General features: G+C 42.6%; 3 protein-coding genes across 3 annotated transcripts; 1 reads left to right on the plus strand and 2 right to left on the minus strand.

The window, feature by feature from the left end:
* The first annotated feature begins 2251 nt into the window (after positions 1–2251).
* On the plus strand, positions 2252–6208 carry LOC100830485. The gene is made up of 4 exons (XM_003561729.4): positions 2252–2978; positions 3667–3819; positions 3912–4586; positions 4757–6208. The coding sequence occupies exons 1-4, from the start codon at positions 2586–2588 to the stop codon at positions 5834–5836; spliced, it is 2301 nt and encodes a 766-aa protein (XP_003561777.1). The 5' UTR covers positions 2252–2585; the 3' UTR covers positions 5837–6208.
* Positions 6209–8046: 1838 nt separating this feature from the next.
* On the minus strand, positions 8047–12959 carry LOC100833234 (7-methylguanosine phosphate-specific 5'-nucleotidase). Its single transcript, XM_003561735.4, has 9 exons — positions 12624–12959; positions 12479–12539; positions 12246–12378; positions 11137–11260; positions 10453–10509; positions 10285–10381; positions 9565–9772; positions 8467–8527; positions 8047–8348 (listed from the first exon to the last, which is right to left on the minus strand). Exons 1-9 carry the CDS (start codon positions 12882–12884, stop codon positions 8280–8282), a joined length of 1071 nt encoding a protein of 356 aa, XP_003561783.1. The 5' UTR covers positions 12885–12959; the 3' UTR covers positions 8047–8279.
* Positions 12960–15189: 2230 nt separating this feature from the next.
* Positions 15190–18142, minus strand: LOC100834768. The gene is made up of 5 exons (XM_003561740.4): positions 17866–18142; positions 17693–17746; positions 16904–17007; positions 15820–15858; positions 15190–15694 (listed from the first exon to the last, which is right to left on the minus strand). Exons 1-5 carry the CDS (start codon positions 17939–17941, stop codon positions 15560–15562), a joined length of 408 nt encoding a protein of 135 aa, XP_003561788.1. The 5' UTR covers positions 17942–18142; the 3' UTR covers positions 15190–15559.
* Positions 18143–21445: the final 3303 nt, after the last annotated feature.

Raw genomic sequence — 21445 nt, forward strand, 5'->3', positions numbered from 1 at the left:
GTTATATATGCACATGGAGCTCATCTCGCGAGGTTGAGATATGCGCCCCCAGCAGACCTAAATTTCAAGATTCTTGAGCACACGGTGAACATAATTTGACCTTCACAAAGTGCTTTGCTGCATGTGGACATAATTTTGTTTTCGCACATCAACTCCCCAACTAATGCAGATTTATTTGCACTAGATAGGGGTGTTCACCTTTATTTCGAACTCCCCTACAAATTTATTTGCACAAAAATAAAGGAAAATTGTCGAAATATTGCTCACCGAATGGATTGGCGCCAGGATAGGGGCAGAGCCAAGGACCTTTATTTCGTTTGATGTTATCATCTCCAGCTTCATAATGCAATCTGATCGTCCTATATGGGATCACACCTCTTTGATTGAGATTAGGAACTAAATTTGCACGTTGACAAAAATTTGGGGTCTAACATATCTGGCGGTGTTGGAGCGATTTAACCGAATCTAACTCAGGTGGTTAAATTTCCAATGGTGGAACCAATGACTTCGTCAACCCCAAGATCTGTCGACTTAGTTTATCGAAGATGCTCAGGAATGTTAGAATAAGTGTGCATGGGTATTTGTGAGATTCATAAAAAAAAAATCTGGTGTTGGAGTCTAGGGACTAATAGTTGGGGACCAAAATTGACTTTTTCTTAGATTGCCGGAATCGATGAACTGTTAGCTGATGGCTCCTAAGAAAATAATAATTCGAGGGATCTTGTTAGGATGAAGACAAGTGGAATGTATGTTGCAAGCTTCGACAGAATCGTGCTTTATTTAATTCGATGAACAGCAAAGCGATGGGTCGAAAGGCATCTATTCCGATAGAACAATGGCACAAGGCCACATGCTGTCCTCCTCGTTGCAGCTAGATCAGAGGCCGGGGGAGGGGAACGACAGACGGATTCACCTATATACATGTGCTGTTAATTTCCGAACAGCTTTATGAGAGCATATTCCGAACCGCATAATCTATATATACTATTCTACGCAAAGTCCAGGATGGTGTTATAACTTCTTTTGGCGTCAGCAGTTACTCAATTATAGGTGCAAGTGCAGAGTAGGTGCTGATTTGTGATTTGTGCCGATAATGTGCTCAACGTCAAATCTTCTAGAAAAAGATTATAAATATTAATCGTGAAAATGAAATGGATTGCTTTTTTAGAAACATTGTTGTGAACACACACCACAGCATGCACGCATCTACACAACGCCTACAAAGCAAAGCACTAAAGACCAAATTATCGCTGACCCCTTCATAGGACTGCATGTGGGGCACAACCGTCAGGACAACAAAAATCTTAGGGTTAATTTGATATATGCCACTGCAATTTTGGCAAATTTGAAAAACGCCACTGCGATTCTCATCCTTTGAAACATGCCACTAGGTGGCATCTTTCAATCCATTGGAGTAGCACTTTTCGAAGAATCTTCAGAATTGCAGTGGCATTTTTCGAAAGATGAAATTTGTAGTGGTATTTTTTGAAATCGTCAAAATTGCAGTGCATATATCAAAGTTAAACCAAAATCTTAAACGGGGAAAACCGTGTCAAAAGTTTCTTAAATGTTTAAAACAAAGGTTTTTTCTTTCTAAATGAGGTAAAATGTAACAAACTTTCTTAGAAAGGTTAAAAGGTGAAATTCACTCTTAAAATAACAATCAATTGTTCTTTTGTTGTACTCTTATGATTTGTTCGTCGTGAATGGCTAAATGTGTTGGAGGAATGGATTTCAAGGCCTGATACCGCTCCACTAGGATTACGTCCTCGATATTGACCATCAGAGCTTTGCAAAATAAGTGTTGATAACACCAAAGAAGAATTGCCAGTCCGGCACCACCACACAACAAAGTTTAGCAAGAAATTTCGTTTAGCAATAACAGAAAGGCCTAGAGGCCACAAACCAAAAAGTCGAAACATATGGAACTGGACAACTGCCTTTCATCTAAAACAAAGTCGAAATATACATGTCTTTTGCCCACCTAAAGTAAAAATAATGCAAGACATCTTATCAAATACATCAAATCTAAAATCAAAATTTGATTATGATTTTAGATTTAGATTTTCTTTTTTTTGTTGACTGGATAATAGAATATGTGCGAAGGAAAAAAAAACTTAAATTGTGCTAAAAAGACAGCATGGAAAAGCAGGAAGGGCCCACTGAGAAATCTAACAAGCAGAAAAAACAAAAGGAGACCCCACCACATCCAGAACGTTTCTCTCCGTCCTATTTATGTCCGCGACCTGCATCTCTTTCTCCCCCAATCTCCACCGCTTTCGTTCTTCAACCTCCCCCTTCGCCGGCCGGAGTGAGAGCGAGTCAAACATCGCAACCCAGCTCGGCCCCGTCGAAACCGCGTTTGCTTCCTTAGAACTCGAGGCTTTCTCCACGACCTCAAACCGCGTCCTCTGATCGAGGATCCGTTTCCTTTTCCCCAGTTTATTCTTGCTGTTAGGTCTTGTTGGTTCTGTGTGTTCTTCCAACATTTCGGTCGGGGTCTTGGTGGCGGAGCGGAGACTTTTTTTCGCCACGTAATTCGGGCAAATCCTTGCGAGGTTTCTCCGCCGGAGCCGCGGCTTTAGATGGTGGGTGCGAGGATGATGCGGTGGCCGCGTCCCCCGGCGGCGCGCAAATTCCGCGTCCGGCTGGTGGTGCGGCGCGCTGAGGGGCTGCCGCCGCCCGCGGAGTCCGCGGAGCAAGAGCCGGAAGGGAGCGCCTCGAAGACGAGGGTCGCGGCGGAGGTGAGGTGGAAGGGGCCCAAGACTTCCGGCCTGAGCTCGCTGCGGCGCGCGGTGCGGCGGAACCGCACCCGGGAGGAGGAGCTGGCCCCGGTCGCCGCCGCCTGCGAGGGCCGCGCCGCGGTGACCCTGGTGGCGTGGGAGGAGGAGTTCGAGAGCGTAATAACGCTCGCGGCGGCCTCTCACCGGGAGGCAGCCACGTTCCAGCCTTGGGAGCTCGCCTTCACCGTGTTCACTGTGAGCATCTCCTCTACTTGCTTTCCTGGAATTACATCCTATTGTCTTATCTTGAATGCATACTTTATGGTTTGTATCTTGTTTTGTTCGGATCATGTTCTATTTCGACTTTTCCCCATCTGTTGAATTATCGCATCTGTGAAGTAAGCGATGTTCTTCAATCCCTTGATTGAATATGAGGTAATTAGTTGCTGGATGTTAATCGACCAATCATAGTTGCTAACTGTATTCCTGTTAATATGGAGGAAATTCAGCTTAATGATAGTAACATTGCACCTCTGAACACAAGTATTATATCTTATCAGTAAGAACGCATATGGACAAAATGTTTTTTTTTCTTGTTAAGGCAATCAGAAACACATCGTTTAATATGCTTGCTTTTCTATGTAACAAGTATGATATTTCTGACTCTGAAATGACCCCTCCCGGAATGAACTTATAATGACTTTACAATTGAGTCGATCTTCAAGAGTATAGTTCATCACCCAGGCTCACATAACCACTTTGGGTGGAAAAAATCTTGAACTTTTTCTGGTTTCAGTTAGTAGGATCTTGAACTAAGCAATAAACTTAAAACCTAAAACTGGGTATCCCAAGTTGGCTTTTTTAGTGATTTTGTCCTGTTAGTTTGTTTGAGTGACTTCTGCAGAGAGTCTGACCTTCCGTGTTTTTCTATCCCTTGTAACAGGATGTCAACAAAGGCCCAAAGACTAAGCCGATAATTCTGGGAATTGCTTCCCTTAGCCTAGCAGATTATGCAACAGCAGCCGAGGAGAACATTGAGATAATTCTCCCGTTGTCCGTGCCCTGTGGTGCAACTGAGTCTACCCCATCGCTTCATGTGAGTTTCTGATGTGAACGGCAAGTTGTACCTAATAACTATATTTTAAATTTCCATCTGGTGTGACATTCAAAACCTCTTTTTTGTTGCAGCTCACTCTGAGTATGGTGGAACAGAGAGCTTTCCAAGAAACCTCTGATGCTTCGCAACGTTCTGCTGTGGCCACTCCATTATCTCCATCATCTTGTGATTCTCTTCCTGGAGGAAAAGATGAGGTTTCAGTTATTAAATCAGGGCTGAGAAAGGTGAAAATCCTCACGGATATGGTATCGGCTCGAAGGTCTAAGAAGATGTGCCAAGGTAATGAAGGCAGTGAAGATAATTGTTATGTTCACAGTGATGGTGCTGAATATCCGTATGGTACTGAGTCTATCGATGAAGATCTGGATGATAGAACACATGAAGATGAAGTTGCTGATCCGAGTGTCAGGAAGTCGTTCAGTTATGGTTCGCTGCAGTCTGTCAACTATGTTGGTGGCCTAGTTTATGCACACGCAAAGATTGATGGCGAGCATGAGGACTGGATTTATTATAGTCAGCGGAAATCTGATGTTGGTTACCATGTAGAAGAACCACAGTCATCAGCTGCTGAGGAAACTGTATTGCCGACTGCAAAACGGAGTATCCTTCCTTGGAGAAAGAGGAAATTGAGTTTACGGTCACTAAAGGCTAAAGGTGAACCTCTGCTGAAGAAGGCATATGGAGAAGAGGGAGGCGATGATATTGACTATGATCGTCGGCTGCTAACCCCTTCTGATGTTTCAGAGGTATTTTTCCTTCTTCTTTTTTGCATTGCAATATAAGAAATAATCAGCATTTTCTGCTTGGCCAAGATGCAGTTCAAGAATTTCTCTGAATAAAAGCTTGTTTGTAAATTGCAGAACTATTTTGAATTTCTTGTGATATTTTTTCTGAGCAATACATCTTCAAATTGCAGGGATCAAGAAGTGAAGATGGGTCAGTTAATGGTATGATGTCAGAATTCGGCGACGACAATTTTGTTGTAGGGTATTGGGAATCAAAGGAGGTAACTAGCCGTGATGGTCATATGAAGCTTTCTTCCCAGGTTTTCTTTGCATCAATAGACCAGAGGAGTGAACGAGCCGCTGGGGAGAGTGCATGCACCTCACTTGTGGCTGTTATTGCAGACTGGCTCCAAGCAAATCAGGATGTGATGCCTATCCAGTCGCAATTTGATAACTTAATCCGTGAAGGGTCACTAGAGTGGAGAAACCTTTGTGAGAACCAGACATATCGAGAGCGTTTTCCTGACAGGCACTTTGATCTTGAAACTGTCCTTCATGCCAAGATCCGCCCATTTACAGTCTGCCCCAGCAAGTCTTTTATTGGATTCTTCCTACCTGAAGGTGCTGATGACATGAGAGGATTTGACTTCCTCGATGGTGCAATGTCCTTTGATAACATCTGGGATGAGATCAGCCAGGCAGCTGAGTTCTCATCTAGTGAAAATCCTACCCTATATATAGTGAGCTGGAATGACCATTTTTTTCTCCTCAAGGTTGAGCGTGATGCATATTACATTATCGACACCCTTGGGGAAAGGTTATATGAAGGATGCAGCCAGGCCTACATTTTGAAATTTGACAGTAACACAACTATTCACAAGTTATCCGGTGAAAAGAAGCCATCTAGCCCTAACTCAAGTGGACCGTTGAAGGATTCTTCAGGGAGCTTCTCGACAGGGCAGGACAGTGAAGATGATATCGAAGAGAACATACTTGTGTCGAAGGGTAAGGAATCATGCAAAGAATACATAAAGAGTTTCTTGGCGGCCATACCAATCAGGGAATTGCAGGGGGACATCAAGAAAGGTCTGATGGCATCAACACCACTGCACCACCGCCTCCAGATCGAGTTCCACTACACCAAATCAACCCCAAAAGAGGCTGATTTGCCCCAGCAAGTTCTCGCCATTGAAGCCCCATTTGAGTTCTCATGGCCTGAGCCACCGCCGATGATGCAAGTTGCCCTAACACCTGCGGTCGCTGTTGCATAGCTTGACACTAGGTTGGCTGAGGCCTGACGACAACCTGCTCAACATTAACATGAAGAGCCTTTTTTTTCCCTTGGGCCACTGCATGGAGGGGAACCTACTTGAAGATTTTGTTTCCTTTTTGTCTGTGTCCATTTCATGTCTAATATGAAACAACTAATATAGGTTTCCCTCCCAGGAACCGGAGCCTTTGCCTGCATTTTGTATAAAGAGGCGATTGCTCCTACCTATGCTATATTAACCGCCCAATTTTGTAGTCGTGTATAACCTTGTACTAATCGATGAGTAATGCCCTTATGTTAATTAAGTACCGGGCTTGTTTCTGTATGCAACTTGATACATTTCCAGGAGAGCAGAGGTTGCTGTAACTCCGAACCTTGTGATGCTGCGTTGCTGCTTGGCTGCCTGTGAAGTTAACTGAATCTGTCTTTACAGCTTCTTGATGTCCAGAATCAAGTGCATTTTCATTTAATGTGACAGATGAGATGCTCCAAAATGTGGATAAGAAAAGGCACGCATCCATTCCACATTTCATCTTGCGAACTAGTGATAGTGTTACGACAGTTGATACTTCACATACCATTTCACCTCTCTTTTTCAGCCTATTGCTAGGCAAATCTATTGGAGGGGCACTTCGAATTATTACTAACTGACTGTAAGACGAGCTAATGCTTCTATTTGGAACTCCTGTGAGTTTGTCAGATGCTGACTTTTTTTTGGTACTAGAGAAAAATTGATGGATTTTTTTATATCTGTATATACTTGGTCCGACTATCATTACTTCATGAATGATGTGACAGCCAAGACATGAATATCGGAGTTGAGAGGGCAATCAGTGACCACAATGGTTGTGTTGGATAAGGAATATAATCTTTAGTTTTCCTGCTTTTATGTCTCCTAATTCAAATGTCCCCTTTGCAATCTTCTTTCTAGAGTTAAGCTGGCAAATAATATTTAGCTAGCAACTACGACCTCTTGTCGTGTAACATAAGCACGGAAAACTATCAAATTGTCGAGAGGATGACCCCGGATAGGGTCTTGACGACACACATTAGCCGAGATAACGAAAGCAAAGCCGGCACAGGCATGTACGCTGGCATACTTAAGCCAAACTAATGCTAAGCCGGCATACCAAGTGTATGCTGGCATGACTATCTTGTCTTATGAGATTGCAGGATAAGGACGGATACTCTGATCTCGGCCAGCGCCGATGTCTCAACGGTCTTATCTTCATCGCGTGACGCAAAGTAAAGCAGCGCTATCTTTATCGCGGAAAAGCAGTCGCTGCTTACGTTGCGGTGTCAGGCGACTGCGCAAAGAAGCACCGAAAGAGAATCAGTGACGAAAACCGGCAGGTAGCTGCTGTACTTGTTGCAGGACACCAGAAAAAGTAAAGTTGTCTTGTCCCCTGCGGTGCTACCCGGAGGAAACCAAGGCGCGTGCCCGGCGGGGCCCATAGAAGATAACGTTAGCCCTTGACACACATGTCAGTGTGATATGGACAGTCCATAAATAGAGCACTACCCCTCTCAGGAGAGAGATCCAACACTTAGGCATCTAGGGTTTTTTCTTTCTTCTTCTTCTTTTTCTTTAAGAATACAACTCAAGGAGCGCCATTGTAGATCTCGGTATCTCGGCTTATACAACAAAGCATGAGTAGGAGCGTTACCTCGACAAGAAAGCTCCGAACCTAGGTAAATTTGTGTGCGCTCGAGTGTCTGTGCATGTTTCTCATCACGTCCTCCCTCCTCCGGATCCTCCTTCGTCCATCGGCCCCAACATAAGCCATCCTATGACATCTGCCGTGACATCAGCACGACACAAATTCGTAGACCCTCTTTGAAACACGGGAAGTAGGAGTGGGACAAGAATGCCGTGACTATCTACTTATCTTATGAGAATCAAAACACACGAACTAAATCCTTGCAAAAAAGAAAACACGAACTAAAGACAATTATAGTACAAAGAGAGATCATGGTATTCCAAGTTAACCAAACGGTATGTCCAGGAATTAGGACATTAGGTACATGATGTGTCATTTCAAACAGGTACACAGCTCTTGCACAAACATATTACACATGCAATTCTTTTGCGTATATGATAAATTTCATTCACTTTATTTGATCTCATGCTTGTTGCAAGCTGCAAAAGACTGGTCATGAAAGCCATATGAACATGTCGCACCAGATAGCATGATCGAGTGGATAGAAAAATGACAACAAAAACCTTCTGAGAACAATTTTGATATTTCATGACACGCAAGTGTTATGGTGAACATGAAGGTGGCATAAGCTTAAAGGTAAATGAAAATCATCAATTCACAAGACTTTCTGGCCTTGCTGTACAAATGCTGCCTCTCATGAAGCAACCTTAGCAGGTTAGCAAGTTGTGGGTATAAAAGTCCCCAGATTTCAGAGCAAGCAAGACTGATAGCTGCTAAGTTGAGCTAAAGAACATTCGATTTAGGGAATAGATCAGATACAAGGTCAACAACCCCCCACATTGAAGCATCATTCTGCATTGAATTGAACCATCAAAATCATATCATGTAAGAACTGGGCACTGAATAAAGTGTATGACCATGATAACTAGGAAGTAACTGTAGAGTAGATCTGTATGAAACCATATCTCACCAAATAGACGATGTCAAATGCCTCGGAGTAATCTTTCAGAGATTTCTCAATGTTGGTATTCCTGCAAAACCAGCTTTTTGTCAATTGATGCATAAACTTGTAGAGAAACTGGATGTTGTTGCCTACACCTGTTGAATGGGAATCAAATTAAGCAACTCAATTTTCCAAGTGGCTTATGTATGTTCCATTAGCACTTAATATATTTTCTATTTTTTTTTCCAGTTCCAGTTCGACACCAAAAATATCTGGCCCCCTTGGTTTCTCAGGTTTATTTACTCTGGACTAGCCACATGCAAGTTTCATGTGATCAAATTTTGACTCTGCATTGATTAAAGAAAAACCACTAGAACACAAACATAAACTTTGCTATAACCCCAAACTAATCTTTCTACTACGGAAAAGACAGCAATCCCCATCAAAACTCTCCTTAAATAATAAATATAATAATCATAGAGCTATATTTAACTCCCCAAAGAAGTAACGAAGTAGATACATTTAATCACTATTTCTGTAAACAAAATAAGCTAATTATGATAAATAGTACTCCCTCCGAATTGCGTTGCACTAAATCAGCGACAATTAATATGGATCGGAGGGAGTAAGACAAATGGGAAAATTCAGCTGGAAGCTTGGAAACTACGCCATGAGTAGAACAAAGTAAGGATTTTTCAAGCTCATATAAACAGTGAAAGTCTATAAGAGCTTACAATAGAAAGGACCTAGGCCAGAAGGAACAGATACAAATTTAAGTATACAGCCAATGTGCTGTTTAGCAGTTGACCCCAGACCCAGAGCATCACAATAACTATTTTAAAATTCAATATCAATGAGAACTGTGTCCAGATTTTCAAAGTAAACATTATGTACTCCAAATCCCTTGAATATACATGTGAGCAGAAAAAACGTGACAACTCTTGATATGGCAATTTCCCTGCCAACTTTGGATGAAACAGCAAAAGGCAATCTAATACTCCCTCCGTCCCATATTAAGTGACTCAAATTTGCCCAAATATGGATGTATCTATACAAAAAAGCGTCTAGATACATGTAATATTTCGTCACTTAATATGGGACGGAGGGAGTAGGAAATTTACTTACAGGAATCCAGCAGCTATCCTGTTCTCATAGTTCAATCCATCAGACATGCCCAGGTCTCCGATGTGATCTCCAAGTAGCAGCACATTGGTCCTCTTTTTCACTAATGAATAGTCATCGGTAGATCCATTTGGATCCCCCAGATTACCCTGCACCGGGGCTGCCATGTCCAAGGAATGTTCATTTTTGTTTAGAACGTGGATTGTCTTCCCTACATTAGGCAGTAGTTAGTTTCTACGAGAAGGTAAGCGTGAACAATGCATACATGATGCAAACAAACAATTCATTAGTTTTAGTACTCCCTCCGGCCGGAATTACTTGTCGAAATATTACATGTATCTAGACGCTTTTTAAACATAGATACATCCATATTTTGGCAAATTTGAGACAAGTAATATGGGTCGGAGGGAGTATTAATTTTCAAAAGATAGTGTAGGAAAAGGGATCAAGTCCTCCACATTCACAGAGAGATAAAGAATTACAATTCAAATGTGATCTTAACCAAGAGTACAATGTGACAGTCAAGTAACAGAAAACCCACACCTGTACTTTTGGGATCTTAGAGGTTTCGTATTTACAATATTTTCATAAACTAAAGAATTTGTTAAGTGTAGGGCTGTAGGAAACCACATTAAATCACTTTTTTCATTGTGAGTTTGCTGTTAACAGCATTTATCCTGCATTAGGATTTAGTAAAAACAATCTGTGAAGATTAATGATCACCTTTAAACGCTACAAGACGGCCTTCTTCATTAAAGGCCATCCTATTGGACACAATCTTGATGTTCTTGAACGATCTGTGGAGTTTCTGCCGGAAGACCTAAAAGAGAGAACAGGTGTCATCTGCGAAGAAGTCAATCTAATATGTGGTACCATTCTATTTTAACTTACCTCCTCAATTATGTCTGCAAGTCCAGCAGAAAATACTAATACTGGAATGTCTCTATCCTGAAATTACATTTAAAGGCTTTATCAGACAATTACATTTTATTGTACATCGACTTCAAAAGGGTTTTTATTAGACTGACACCATGATAACAATCAATTCTTATACATCTCCCAACAATATTAGCATTACAGGCAAGCCAACTTGATCTAATAATACTATCACTTTATTACAACAAATACAAAACAAACAGATGAAACATGCATGAGAAAAGTCCAGGAAATGATTTATTCAGTACACAGCCTTTGTTGGCCCAAAATGCATGTGTGCATAGGATGTGGGAAATTATCCAGTGACATAGTCTGGAAAAAAGAAGCAGACCAGGGGGAAATATATAATCATAATTTTAGGTCTTCCACGCTTATGTTAATATTGCCAATATGATATTTGGATAATTTAGATAGTTCAAACATGTCGACATATTGGAAGTTGCAACTCTGACTAGCTTACTTTTCAAGTGCGAAATCAAACCCACTTAAACAAACGAAGATGAATTTACAAAAGGGAGTAACATACGCAGATAGCTGCCTTCCCATTAGACATACTTTTAAGTTGTAACAGGAAAGGAACCCCAAGAAAAGTTGACAGTAATATTTGAATTAAAAAGTCCTGGGAAAAGGAAATCAAACCTCCAAGAACTCAAAGAGCTCCACTACTCCCTCTCGAAAAGCAATTGAGGCATCAGCCACGGACTTCTTTATAGCTTCATGTGTCAGTCCCCCTTCAATAAGGAGACCATGAGTTTTCCCCCACCTGTAGCGAGTAAGACAGCAGATGGTAAAGCATACTATGGTGAGTACCTAACTGAGATGCATGTTATTTTCAAAAGTGGAAATGTATGCTGGACAACTGATCAATGGAAAAAATATACTAATATCTACAATATCAAATAAGTATGCTATGAAGATATATATCATGACGGATTTAATAAACTAATATCGAGTTTTATATGTTGGTAGATTTTTCTACAAATTTGATCAAAACTTAAGAAGTTTGACTTAGGACAAAGCTAGAACATCTTATTGAGGAACAGAGGGAGTAGGAATTAGGAACAGAACGTGGAATGATATACAAGCTAAATAAAGCAAAGTTGCCCGGTGAATAGGGATGCGAATGGGATCCAGCATATAACCCGCTTCTAGGCCTAACTCCAATCTTCAAGTCAAATTTTACGCAAATTTTTTGAACTAGCAAGTCAAATAAGTGGGATCCACTTGCATCCCTACTGGTGAATCATGTGAGCTACAACTCACAAGAAAGCTATGATTTAACTCGACCAATGTGCATTCACCAAGCACCATGACAACAGAAGACTTCAAATCTAAACAATCATGTATCCAATTAAGCTACACTAGTGTCCCAAGATAAAATATCTGTACTTTGGAATACAGAGGCTCGATCACATGATCTCTTCCATGTCCATGTCGACCCAGAGCCAAGCAGGCCTTTCAAATTCAAATGTTTCAGCTAGCAAAACTCCACAAATTGCTACACGTAACTCAACCAATAGGGCAACAGCAACATGTTATATTATCGACAAGCAGAACTAACAATGACAACAACAAAACTGAAACACTGTCAGCATTCACTTCAGCCAATATGTCAATCTCAAGAGGATGTGTTCACTTCAACTAACAGAATATGATACCTGACCGGCATTGCTAGGTGGAAATACAATTGTAGTTTGCAGGAGCAGCCGAACACACTTTGCAGTACAAGAACTTCCACTGCTACTCACCATTCTTCCATGAGTTTGGCCTTCTCGGGCAGTGGAATGTCGGGGTTGATCTCGATGGGGTGGTAGTGCTCAAACAGCGCGTCCCTCTTGGCGTCGAACTCTTCGTTACCCTGTTTCAGCAGCCCATGGCTAGCTACCACCACACATACACAGACATTCGCTCAGGACATTTGGACCCCTGAAACCCTAAGCTCCCAAGTCTTAAGAGAAATCAGCAGAAACGAGGAGCGTACTCTGGCCGCGGGAGCCGTCGTACCAGTACCGAGTGAGCGTGCCGTCGAAGTCGGCGATGACCTATGCAAATGGAAGACCCTGGTTAGACTGTGAACCCATAACTAAATACACCAACGAGGTGGTGAGATTGGCGAGGAAGCATACCTGCAGCTTAGCTGCACCGGCAGCGCGGATGGCGGCGGCCTTGCGAGCGACGGCGTCGGAATCGGCAACGACGGAGTCGGGGGCCCTAGTACTAGCGGTGGACATGGATTCCGCTAGGGGGAGAGGGAGGCGGCGGCTGAGGTGTGGAGAAAGCGGCGGCGGGGTCGTAGGGTTCCGGCGGCTAGGGGAACGGGAGAAGAGGCGGCGGAGGAGACGGGACGGGGATGGAGAGAGTAACGGTGAGCTCGTCATGGGCCGCATTTCGAAATGGTGGGCCGGAGCTAGGTTAACTGCGAGGGCTGCAGGCCTCTAATATGATTGTGATTTGTTCTTTTCTCAAGTTTTTTCTCTCGCGTTTGGGCTCTAGTTGACGAGAAAATCGTGGAATATATCTCGGCACTAGTTCCCAAACACCCATAAGAGAAGCTTAAAACGGAAAAGAAGACCATCTTCTTCGGAAATGCTTGGTGTACGAATTTCCTGTTAAGATTTTGTACGATTATTTGATCTGTGACCCTGTAGGTCTGGACCCCAGCTGACCCTGTACGCTTGGAAACAAGCACTACTCCTGTCTTTTTTTGCGTGTTTCACGTTATTTAAAAGGGAAATCAGACGATTTACAGCAGCGTCTCCCCTACGTCCTCCTTTCCCTTTTCCATCCGACAATGTTTTCCCCAGTTCCTCCTTTCTCTTTTCTTTCTACTCACTCCATCCTCTCTCTCCGTCTACAACAATTATTGCCTCATTTTTCTCAATACGAGTTGTCAATTCGTTCAATACAAGCATTCACTTTTTTTTACTCGCACTAGGGTGGGCTTCAATATATTTTGACATGATCTTTCGATTTTTTGAAATGACGATATTCCAATTCATTTGAGACGAGATTTACACATTTTTAAGTCCACTTCTAAGTTCTAGACATGACCTCCCAATTTTCATTCGAAGACGTGCTTGCAATTTCAGAATGACAAGCATTTATTGCTTTTTAGAAGATCTTTGAATTTGGTTGGGAGGATGTTATAAAATTGAATTCCTTTAAAATAAGCTTCAATATTGGTGAGGTGGACTTAATTGTATTAGGCGACTTCGTTTTTTTATTTCATTAGAAGTGGTTTGGCACAGAGATGGCGTGAATCGACAAAAGACACGTAGTCGAGACACCAACCACAGTAGCACTAGTTAGGGTCATCAAGGTTAAGCGACAAATGAATGTGTAGCCGAGACAGAGTCTAAAATTTGTAGTTCATTTGATACGACCTTCAATACTTTGCCATGAGATTTCAGTTTTTTTAAAATATCTATTAATTATTTTTTGTTTCCTTTAGGATGAGCTTCAATATTTTCAACATGAGCTTTCATTTTATTTTTTTCAGACGAGACTTCAATTCTTCTTTGGTTCCATCGAGATGAGTCTATAATTTTGACATGAGATTTCAATCTTTTAAAGTTGAGCTTTAAACTTTGATTCGGTTCTTCACTTGGACTTCAATAGTAGACATTCAAAAAAACTTTAACGAGTTTTCCTTTATTATTGAGTTGTTTTGAGATGAGCTTCAGTATTTCCAACATGAACTTTCAAACAAATTTACATGAGATTTTTATGATTTTGAGTTCCGTTGGGATGAGCATTTTAATATTTTGACATGACATTTACGGACGAACTTTAACTCCTTTTTAGTTTCTTCGAGACGAATTTCAATATTTTTGGCATGAACTTTCAATTTAGAGGAGCTTTTGGATTTGTTTTAAGTTACTTTTCAGAAACTTCTGATTCTTTGGCTCAAAACTTGTTAAGTGTCCTTTCGATTGCACTCAGCCCAAGTTTTTATTCTGCCTTGTGCCTGTCTTCTTTTATTAGCTTCTTATTACCTGAAACATATTTTAACTTAGTATCTCTCCTGCAGTTACTTCATCAAGCTATCCCTGGATAAGAAATATGCTTTGCCGTACTGTGTTCTTCATGCATTTTCTGCCCATGTCATGCGGTTTCTTGATGATGAGAGGAACATGCCTGTTATATGGCATCAGCCCCTGCTTGCCTTTTTGGAAAGGTAAGTGATAGATGTATAAAGTTTGAAGGAATATTTTGTTTAATCGTAAAAGCTTGGCTCTTAATGCAGCAAAACAACTACTGCTAGTACGAGCACTATACTTCAAGTATAGAGCAAGTTGTCTTTTTCTGCGAGAGTATTTTGCTTTGTGTGTTGATGCAATCAAACTTTTTTACTGCGCTGCAAAACTGTTGCGTCCTTAAAGTTTGTCCTTACGGTCACCTGTTTCTGTGATCACCAAGCCAATTGAGGAAGACAGATTAATGGCGGCAGATATATACCCTGGTTTGTAAGAACGACCACTATGGACGTTTAGTTGAATGCACTCAGACAATTGAAGTGGAAATGTACTCGTGAATTTTGTAAATATATATTTACATTATGGCATTGTCTACACTAAGAACTTGAACATGGCATGAAGGAAACAGAATTTAGAGTATCATTGGAACACACCAAACGTGCAGAGACGTGGATGCCCGTGTTTGGGTACGCAGTCCAATCCCTGTGGACAGAAGTGAAGTTTGAAATGATAGCTATTGATGTTTAGAAACACCGATTACAAGGCAATTCAGATGCACACACTCATATGGTACCTAGAGAGTAGAGACGAACTAGAGTTTTCACCGGCTCGAGAATGATGCAAGAATTCACTCATATTATAGTACAGGGTCGAAACGAGCCTTTACTTGTCTCTGACCTTGTCAGCCAAGATAAAGAAGATTGCAATGGGACCAAAAAGATCTTTTGTTTGGTCATATACCCTTGTTAGCATCTCGTCCAGGGTGAGGTGGACTAAAATTTTGAAAAATGCATCACCGGCAATAAAACAGAGGTGTGATCTGACGAGCGAAAAGAACGGCGAATAGTTTTACAAAATTGCATAAGCTACGCTGATGTGCAAGGCACATCTTCACCCTTCACAGCAGGTTCTGAACCCGCAGCCCGTTCTATTACGGGAGGTGGCGGCTTGGACGGCCTGTTCGGCTTGATTTCTTTGACTTTTTCCGCTGGTATATCGAACTATCATACAACAAAATCAAGATGGTTTATGAGATGCTTGGTATAATATGATTCTTGTCGCAAAGAACACAGAAGAAGCTAAGCATGGACAACAAAGAGATGTTCTTCAGAAATTCGTTTCTTACCCTATATCCACATCCAGAGATACAAGCATTGAAGCACTCCTGAAGAGAAATTTGAATTTATCAGGAAAGAAACACTGGTAACTAAATTTATTGGAAAAAATAATCACAATAGAATTTGTAGAGACAAACATGATTGGGATTTACATGAACAATGGCATCAATTAGCAATTAATATTGTTGTTTCTCAAACGATTAAACCAGAAAAAGTTTTCAGGAAAAAAATCATACGGAGTATAAACATTCACATAAGGAAACTAGCCCCTCTCCAGGAATTGACAGAAAAACGACTTTCACACTAAACCGACAAGCTGATACTAAGATTGGCGACAAAAACTAGCCGCGCACTCTCGCTTGATTGTAATGCAAGTAACAATGGGGACAAAAATTCGTCTCTTTTATTTAAGAAACAAATTGGGGTTCATGCTTTCACTCAGCACATGTTTTATACCATAGAAATAACTCAGAAAGATTCAAATATTGGCAAAACAAAGAATTCATCAATCCCAACTAAAAGCCCTGAAACTAACATAAGATGCATTGAATTTCTCAAAGTATGCATCAGAAGATCAATCGTGGAATGAGACATACTATAGAATCAGCGGTGTCCTGTTTACGGTAATGCCGTGTAAAAGATTTGTGGAATCTTACAGAAATACCTGTGAAAGGTTACTATTTTTTAAATTAAACTTTCACAGCACACTCCTATTCAGTTGTATTCAGACTACATGTTTAGGGTCAACATAATTATGCGAAACTATCTCACAGTTTGACAGTTGCCAACAAGGGGCCAGCGTAGTGCAGCTTGGTCCTTTGTGAGTGGGTTCCTATTCATATGGGTGTGCATGAGAACTAAATGGGCCCTATGACTATCTTTTAAACCATTCTGCAGTTGTAAGCACTTGGGATCAAGGGATCAGGGACCAGCAAGAAAGTATGAACTAACATCAGTATAATCTTAATGCCATTTAATGGGTTGGCAGTTGGCACATAACATAATTTTTTATTTACAGTACTAGATGGTTTGGAGATGAGAAGATATGTGAAACAACTTAGAAGATGTTATTAACAAAACAAAAAAACTCACCAAGGAGTAACTATCCTCTCCTGGAGACCGATCGATGTAAGCACTCCACTGGCGATCTTCCAACACTGGATCTTTGTAGCATATCTCAGTGCATTTACCTATGCCTGAGAATTTTACACCATGTAAGATAATTTGCACAGCAGCACACTAGCTTGAAGGGTAAAATCAGCTAATTTACAGTTACCCAGTATAAAATGTTGCATATAATAGCAAATGGAGAAAATGCACTTTACTAAGGCAATTTTGCCAGGCAACATTACGGTGCAAAATCACGAAGATTTCTCCTAGGCCATTGAAAAAATGGAGAAAATGCAATTCACAGAGCAAGCACGACACCCAGAATGAAATAATAATCCATTGAGTACCGCTACAATTGACAACAAGCGCTCAAATTACAGTTACACAGTCATTACATTGTGCGCAAGGAGAGCATCTTCCGTTAGTATGCTGTTTATCATGACCGGTATGTGTAAAAAGTGCGGTAAAAAATATTATCGATTGCTATTAAACTACGAACCACAATTCCACGAGTAATGCCAATTATACAAGCCTCGTCTTTATTAAACACACATACCTAAATTTACTCTATTTGCAAGGGCAGTCACGAAATGGAGGGCGCAACTTAATTATTTTTTACCTGATTCTACAGATCAGCTTCGAAATCGACGAAGAAACCAAACCAAAAATCAATACTAAAATAAAGCATTCAGGCTCCACCACCGCAGGCATATTAAAACCAGTGGAATCAAACGATTGCTTCATGCATCATAGAGACGGTACAATACTCACACTCGTCCCAAGTGTCGCCGTCCGCGTTGCACCCCTTCTTGCAGAACACCCTCCCTGTTTCGCCCCCAAATCGAGATGACACAGAACCGGTCAGCAGTCTCGGATCAACCAAACGGGGAATCGGATGGTGATGGTACGCGCGGGCGGGAGAGAGAGAAAGGCGGGACACTGACATGGGATTTGGACGAGGTTGGCGTACTTCTTGGTGCAGCAGCTGCCGCACGGCGGCGTCCAATCGCCGGAGAACATCTCTTCGCCTCGCTCGCCTTCCCCTGCTCGCGACGACGCGGACTCCTCCGCTCCGGCGCGCGTACGTTCGGGGTGGGGGAGGGGATGGAGGGGGCGGTGGCGCCGGTGAAGGGAGGAGGAGGTGGAGCGGAGGCGGCGGACGGTTGTTCGTTTTGAGGTTGTCTGGTTCGGCGGAAACGGGGGAGGTCTGCTTGCTCGGCAAATTTGGCAGACACACCCCTCTAAACATTTGGTTTCGCAGAGAATTGCCTTGATTACCATTGAGGAAAAAAGTTTCCACAGATATTTTTGGTTTAAGGTTTTCTACTAGCTGTCATCTAATTTTTTTTTTTGGTCTGGCGAGATTTTGTTTCCAATTTCTAGCCCATCAAGTATATGCTTCCATCAATTCAAAATTTGTTTCAGATAAGATCAAGAATAAAGAATATAGTACAGTCAACTACTGACTATAACATGGTGACATGTTATCTATAACAAGCTTAATAGTCAGCATTTATAATATTCTCATTCTCAGAGCATGCCTAAGAACTCGTGCCGTACCTGGCTATTAACTTACATCCACCTTCTCTTCTCTTTCCCCCAACTTCAAAATATAATACTACTTGGGAGCCGCTAGGGGGTGCGAGCGCACGATCTGGCATACGGAGTGCGTCCCGACGAGTTGCCCATAGATTCCAAAAAGGTAACCACACCCCCCCCCCCCCTTATCCCAAAAGTATGTGGCTACAAGGTGGCACGCTATTCTGTCCAGAAAAGTGCTTCCCGACACATCCCAATGGACCCCGCGTTGATGGAGCGCCTCCATTTCTAACCCCAATGCTGCCATGAACTCCACCGTTGCTGTTGCGGTGACGGACGATAGGAGAAAGAAAAAGAATACTATATTACACGGGAAGGAGATAGGCTTTTGTGCAAAAACATATATATTCAGCAAAAAAAAGTTTTGGTTAAGCTGTAAAACTTGTGCCATTCTTGGCTCGCCGGGATCATTCCGCGCCGCCGCAAGAAGCAGCCCCCGGCCGCCGACGACACGGCGTCACCCCAATCAGCGCTGCCACCCAGGCGCTCCTACTGCGTGGTCCGCACCCAGGGGCTCTCGCCTGCCACTGCAGCGACGAGGAGAGCAGCTCGCCTGTTGATCCCGATGGCAGCCGTCTCCTTCGTCGATGTGGAAGACACCATGCCGGCAAAAGACAGAAGGAGGGGGAGTGAGGAGAAGAGGAGGAGAATGAGGAGGGGGGGGGGCTCATGGGGTAGAAGACAGAAGGCAGCAGGGGGTTATTTGCAAAAAAACGTTCCACGTTGGCACCTGACGAGTGGGCCGAAATAGCCCCGTAGGCACCAGGCATGCGTCGCATGTTGGGGAACGCGGTATGTTGCGCTAGCACAAAATAAAATTTTCTACCGCTTCCGCCCGGATCAATGCTGTAGATAATGGATCACGAGATTACCACTAGACGCGCAGACCCGTAGCGGAAGTAGAGTCGATGTAGCGCGTCGATGCCGAGTAGTCGAACAGCCTGCTCCTCCTCGCCGATCCCACGAGCAGTTCGTCCAAGCGCCGCAGGTGCAGCGCCTCCGAGGTATCCACACGTACAGGGAGGAACTCCGTGCGGCGGACTGCTAGATCCGATCGCAAGGCTTTGGGCGTGGAGGTGCGACGGCCGAGTCTAACTCGCGTCTGAGCTGAGGTTCACCCTAGACGGGTTGGTCTCCTCCACTTATATAGACGTCCCTAGTGGGCTCAACACTCGAGGCCCATTAGGAGTCCAAGCCCGATACGAGTTGGATCCGATCCAACTCGGTTCCCACCCCTTAAGCGTGTGACCCTTCAGGTTCGCGGTTAGTCGGCCACGACTACGAGCTCGGACTGCGGGCCCGAGTAACACCTTACTCGTCCACTGGCACCGACTCAAGTCGATAGTTGGTAGCGGCGCCTAGCAGCACGTGCCAACTCCCGAGTAACCACAAGGTATATTGACGAACCATACAATGTGTCATATGCAACATTCCTTTTGCCTCGCGATATGTGTGTCGAGCTCAAGGCGAGTGCGTGTCATCCTTGTGGATAGCTCGAGTCTCTTCTCGTTCCTGTGATACAGATTCCCGAACGGGTTAACACTTAACCCAAGTCGCATGGCCATGCTTTCCGAATCTGATCACTCGAGAGGGCCCAGAGATATCTCTCCGAACAGGAGGGGCAAATCCCATCTTGATCAACCATGACTCGCAGCATGCTTCTCAGCAAACCCGAAAGCTACCTTTATAACCACCCAGTTACGGAGTAGCGTTTGGCAACCCCTAAGTAGGCCGATTCACATCCCAAGCTCATACGATGACCTCAGGTCTAGGACTGGCATATACATCGTACTTGAGACTAACAAATGACAATCATCTCGTTGTGTCTCAGTGCGGGTCTGTCCGACTCAACAATCTCATTGTCGAGTCCATGCTATCAGTCGGCAACACCTTGCCCTATGACTTGTGAAACATAGTCATCATACTGATTCACATTGCTAGTCTAGATTATGTGTCCGCATAACCTCAATGACTAGGGACCATTAGAACAACATCATAGAATACATAGTCTCACAAACAAATCACGTATTTATTGATACATATCAGTGATGATGTTCAAGGACAATAACAATAACTCATGAATACATAGGAAATAACATCATCACATGATTGCCTCTAGGGCATATCTCCAACATCACAGCTACCATAGGACCTGAAATGAACCACTTATGAAACAATTAGAACTAATATGTGCAGTTTCAAAGATTTCGGACTAATTGGGGACATTTGCAAAAGAATTAGAGCCTCTGATGCATTTTACTCTTTTTGAAAATAGAAGTTTATATTGATGTCAACATTATATCGATCGATACGATCAAAGAGTATCACACTTCTAGCCTCGGCGCTGAAACGCACACATCCGAAATACTACACCACGAATTTATTACATCAAAAGAAATATAACGATTTTAAGCAGACTCAATTCAACGATTAGACCACCATCCATGATGGCTGAAAATGTCCCTGGCCACTTGCTATAGCTTGTTGCACCTCATCCAAACTAGTTGGCGATCCGTTGATTTGAGTAGCATAGACCAAGTATGGAGCCAATGTATGTGCATGAATACGAGACCTGCATAAAAGAAGTTACTCCTCCGTCCGTTTTTCCAGGCGTGAATTGAGTTTGCACAGGTACCAAGAAAAGCTACTGCACAGCTAGAGCATGCAGTTTCATCTCATTGGTAGTTGGAGAAATACGTCTGGTATTTTGGGATTGCATGAAAAAAAACCCGCCTCCTATAGATGGACAAAAGAAGTAATTTCTTGCAATTAAAACATGGTCATTTCTGAACCAAATTGTCCAACATACGCAGCCCAATGTCCTTAATCTATTTTTTTATACCCAAATCTTCTCCCTTTTCTATCCATATTAGCTTCATTTACATAAAATATGGATAAGTTTTTGGAGATGCTCATGCTATTGCA

Source organism: Brachypodium distachyon, chromosome 1, assembly GCF_000005505.3.
Source record: "Brachypodium distachyon strain Bd21 chromosome 1, Brachypodium_distachyon_v3.0, whole genome shotgun sequence".
NCBI lineage: Eukaryota > Viridiplantae > Streptophyta > Magnoliopsida > Poales > Poaceae > Brachypodium > Brachypodium distachyon.